The 5,384-nt window shown below is 41.5% G+C and overlaps 1 protein-coding gene across 1 annotated transcript; it reads left to right on the top strand.

Moving 5' to 3' along the window:
- The first annotated feature begins 1,609 nt into the window (after positions 1-1,609).
- Positions 1,610-4,381, top strand: LOC135489517 (uncharacterized). The gene is made up of 4 exons (XM_064774905.1): positions 1,610-1,651; positions 1,950-2,378; positions 2,551-2,775; positions 3,037-4,381. Exons 1-4 carry the CDS (start codon positions 1,610-1,612, stop codon positions 3,277-3,279), a joined length of 939 nt encoding a protein of 312 aa, XP_064630975.1. The 3' UTR covers positions 3,280-4,381.
- Positions 4,382-5,384: the final 1,003 nt, after the last annotated feature.

A 5,384-nucleotide genomic window follows, 5' to 3' on the forward strand; every position in this document is an offset into this window, starting at 1 on the left:
CATTGATGAAATTTCCATGGTTGACTGGAAGATGCTGTGCTATGTAGATTCCAGACTGAAACAAATCACAGACAACAAAACAGATCTCTTTGGAGGTATCACCGTACTTGCATTTGGAGACTTCTTCCAGCTTCCACCAGTCGGAGCAGAACGCCTCGTAACAATGAACAAAACCGATCCACGCAACATGTGGACATCCCATTTTGATAGAAATAGATAGAACTCACACAAGTCATGCGCCAGCGAGATGAAGCTCAATTTGCCCACTTGCTGAATCGCCTGAGAACCAGAGAAAAAACCACACCACTTGACCCAGCAGATGAAACTCTTCTAAAGTCACGTGTAATTGAATGTACACCTACTGACACTGATTACCCTTCTGATGCACTCCATGTTTATTCCACCAAAAAGGAAGTAAATGCATACAATCTAAGCAAACTGCAAGAACTACCAAAAGGCTCTATTGTCAAATTGCATGCAGAGGACTCAAGACACAACAAACTGACTGGAAATGCAACTGGCCGAGGCCCCATCCAATCGGCAAAACATGACGACATTCCCAAGTTAATAAATATTGCTATTAATGCAAAGGTCATGTTGTTAAGAAATGTTGATGTAACTGACGGCCTGGTTAATGGGGCTAGAGGCATTGTCACCATCATTTTACCATCCACAGCCCCCGGCAAACTCCAACCGGCAATAGCTGTCCACTTCGATGATAACAACATTGGCAAAAAGACCATGAGCAATTCCAAATACAGAAACTCAATACCAACAGGCTCCGTTGCCATTGAACCCATTCACGTCAAACTCGAGAAGACTAACATCACCAGAACTCAGTATCCATTGTCATTAGCATGGGCATGCACCATTCATAAAACACAAGGCAGAACTCTGAAACAAATAGCTGTTTCTCTGAAAACTATCTTCACTGCAGGTCAAGCATATGTCGCCCTAAGCAGAGTCACCTCAATTTCGGGTCTCCATCTCCTCGACTATGACTCTTCCACATTGTACTGCTTCCCAGCTGTCAAACAAGGCCTAACACAAATGACAACCTTACCTGACAATTCTCAGCATGCCTTTCACAGCAATCATCCAACTGCACTCAAAATTATACACCATAACACAGAAGGCCTCATACCACATTTTGAAGATCTACAACACAATCATGACTTCCCATGCTCTGACATTCTATGTCTCTCAGAAACCTGGTTACAAACTGACCCCTCTGAAAACATACATTTACCGACTTACACCCTGTACTACAACAATAGAACAACAGCACATGCACAAAACTCGCCATTTCACCAGAAGCAACGTGGCGGAGTAGCAACATATGTCAAACAGCATCTTCTCTCACAGCAAGTCAATCTTCAAGTCACCAATCTAGAATATCTAGCTCTGCACATAACTCAAACACACAGTTCATCCTTAGTCATTGTGATTTACAGACCACCAACATATCAGACAACAACATTCTGCCAAGTCCTAAACCACACACTTCAAGCAGCAACCACAATCAGTGCAGACCATGTAATCATTACTGGAGACTTCAATGAAGATATCAACAAGCAATCCACACCTATCCAAAACACCTTCATAACCCATGGCTACAGTCAACTCATTGCTGGCCCGACTACCAATGAAGGTACACAAATTGACCACATGTACCTCAAGTCAAAAAAGCCTCTTACCAACATACAATCTGGTGTGCTCTCGACTTACTACAGTTACCATGATCCAATTTACTGTATTCTACCATTGTAAGACGTCAAATTTATACAACAACCAGTACTCACCTTCTCTTTCATTTCCAGACTCAAAACCTCGCAAGTATATAACTGCCAAGGACAACATCGACTCCTCTTCACTTGCATCATCTACACTCCCTATAAATTCCTATGTGCATGAATGCAACTTAACCACCAACTTCCTCTCTACTTCAGATGAACCTATCCAGAGCACTCAATGCGCCTGCGCATGAAACTATCAAGGCACCACTTAAAGTCACCATTGTCGCATTGTCAACCAAGAAAACCATCAAGGCCACTAATAACACTACAATTACCTTTTGGACAGCAGCAATTGCAGACGAAAACACAGTCACTAAGATCAACTTGTATGATGAACACCTTGTTGCCAAATGCAACCCAAACAAGACCGTTATCATGACTTCTACGAAATCCAGAGCCGACCATCTCACGACCAACCCCGAAACACGCATTTACAGCACGAAATTCATGCACGTACCAGAACAACTTATCAACGAAGGCAAACTCCTCATCAACCCACCAGATGCACACATTGTCACGCTCAAGAATGCTGCTACTTCACCACTAAAAACACGTCTCTCAGTCCAAGGGACAGTCACACAGGTAGCGTATATTCCAACTTAGTGCCTTCTGCACTATTTCAGGCACACTTCCCCTTAAACGGACTGTATAGAAACCACTTAAATTGTCAACATGAACTTACACAACATCAACAACACAGTCCCTCCACCTCACAGTCCTTAAATTTACACCCACTTTCAATCCTTGCTTTCAGGTTGAAGAAAAAAAGACAGCAATTGCCAGGGGCAAACCAGTCCAAATCCAGACAGTGACTTTAAAGGACCAAACGGCGGAGGTGAAATGTACTCTTTGGAGAGAGGCAGCTGACACCAACCTCATGACCCCAGGAAACCACATCAAAATCACCAACGCGTACACACATTACAGCACCTTCCACAAGGCCCAACAATTGAACACATCGGATGATTCATCTATAACAGTAAGTACCCTTATTATCTACAACAGTAAGAACCCCTATCAACACTGGCTAACGCCTATCAGCTGTACATCATCATCATCAACCTCTTCAAAGCACTCGGAACAACAGCTCTAAATCTACCGGTCCACATGCAACAACCAGTAACATCAACATTAATCAAAAGGATTCCAAACCCCACATAGTTATAACACAAAGTCTGTACTACAAACCCACCCTTCAAGAAAAAGCAAATCCCTCCACAATTCCAAATTCTCATTACAGCCCGTCGAAGAACCGCCACGCTTCGCTCAACAACAGTTGATTGCTATCGACATTACAGAAATCCCAGATGAGTTGACAGTACTTGCTGAGGAGGACGATAACTACCAAGAATTCAGCACAACCAAACAAGTTGTCCTTCAGTCCTTCGAAGTCGAATCCCTTGATGACATACAAGACATCCTCCCAGCTACTGCCACCGTCACCATCAGAAACAAATGCATCACTGCAATTGCCCTAGCATAAAGGCCAATGCCTAACACAGGCTACATTCTAAACAACGGTCAGACAGAAAATGCATAGTCTTCTATAGCATTCCATTGACTTCAACGCATAAAAATAATCAAAGGATTCAACCATGTTCTGGTCAATTTCACTAATTGCATTTTCGAATCACAAACAATGATTGATTACATATATTTCACTATCTTCAGAACTTCATCATTTTGCATATGTATCAACATTCCTCTATTGGTGTCGCAATGGTCGTCCACGTACTTCTGAAACAGCAACTTCTCTGTCATTTCGTAACATATAGACAACTGCATCTTGTCGTCACAACTGCTGATAAACGTACTGCTGTCTCATTGCAATCTTACCATATTTGTATTTAGCATATTTGTATCTACATAGTATATATATCAACATATAATCCCTGTAATTCATTATCTCTGCACTTTTGTACATGTGATCATGGCTTGTGATCCTAATTGCCATGTGATTTATTGTGTCTCTCCAATTCCTTTGTAATGTTCACAGTGCTATGACTATAGCATCTTATAATCACAACTTCGGATCCAAGTAATTTTCTTTCTTTCATATAATATCCTAACTCTTGCACGTCCTAATCACATGCACTGCTTGTATCAACCTCTACTTCACCATGTCTTAATACTGTAACCCTGGAAATTTTCGCTGGCTTTTTAATTTTGCTGTTTTCGCGGTTGTCCATGATCCGCGAAAATAACCAGCATAAAATATTAAGTTTTATTGGAGTTAACTGAAGAACCATAGTGCCTCCGCAAAATTCAAAAGCGTAAAATATAGATTCTTCAAGCAATTTCCAGAAATCCGCAAAATTTTCCAGCCGCGAATATTTCCCGGTTTACAGTACATGTCTTTGTATTTTCATTGTAAATATAAGCGTTCAAATTTAGAGTATATACAATTAGATTTAGACGTTACAAATTCCATTTCCATACCAAACTTGTATGTAACTCTAATCCAACTATACCTTCTTTTCTTTGCGTATAATATGCTTGGTAATTACTTGTAAATATATCGTTCAAACTTATATTAATATAAAAAAAAATTGCAACGAACCAAATTGCATTTGCTACCTCCACAACTAATCAGCATATCACAAGTGTCAGTGGCCAGCATATCGTTTCATTCCTTCTCAATCTCTGTATGGTGCTCATTTGTAATTACATGCCTCCTCGATCTCACTGCAATAAAGGACATATATTTTTATCCTCTAAAAAGCCTAGGGAGAAACCCCATACCCCCCGCACGTGGCTACGTCGCGCTTGGCTCAGACCTTCTGCCCTTATATGTGGTAGACCTACGTGTGCCGCCAGGCCTACCCCCCCCCCCCCCCCCCCCCCACCACCAAAGACAACCGGCGCCGCCGCTCCCAGATACCATACAAACGCATGATCTTAGCACCTTTAGTTTCAAATATATTATTCTTGGGGGACAAACCAACCACTCTCCCTGCCGGTAGTATATAAACACTGAAACGTTTCAAAAGAAACAGGTCAAACGAAACGAGTCAAATAAATGGTCAAAACGCGAAATTGACAATGCACAATGTAGATGTGTCGCATTTCAAGGTTTTGTATTTTTACCGCATAAAAGCCACAGAAATTCAAACAGAAAGCGACTAATTATAGATAGATTTACCAAAGTCCGTTCAGCTATTCCACAATTTACATAAAACGGTATTTCCCCACATAACCTCGTACCCTGCCCAATATTTAGCGCTATCGTATACTTGTAACGACAATAACGACGATTTATTGGAACACGTTGAATGTAACATGTCCAATTTTGTCTTGAACTCTTTCGAACATATCATTTGGCAGGGAATGTCGGATAGTTGACCACATTCGCCGGATAACGTGTTCCTTTTGCCACATTTTCGGATAACCTGTCAACATTTCGGATAACGTATGACAACATGTCGGATAGTTGACATTTAAATGTAGGTTCCAATATGTCACTGAAGCCTGGAACATAAAGTGCCACTACGTCGGATAACGAGAGTGAGCCACAATTATGGATAACGGTGATGCGATGGCCACATTTTCGGATAACTCCAGGCCGCGGAAGCTTGATAATGCCACGAA

Source organism: Lineus longissimus, chromosome 6, assembly GCF_910592395.1.
Source record: "Lineus longissimus chromosome 6, tnLinLong1.2, whole genome shotgun sequence".
Lineage (NCBI taxonomy): Eukaryota > Metazoa > Nemertea > Pilidiophora > Heteronemertea > Lineidae > Lineus > Lineus longissimus.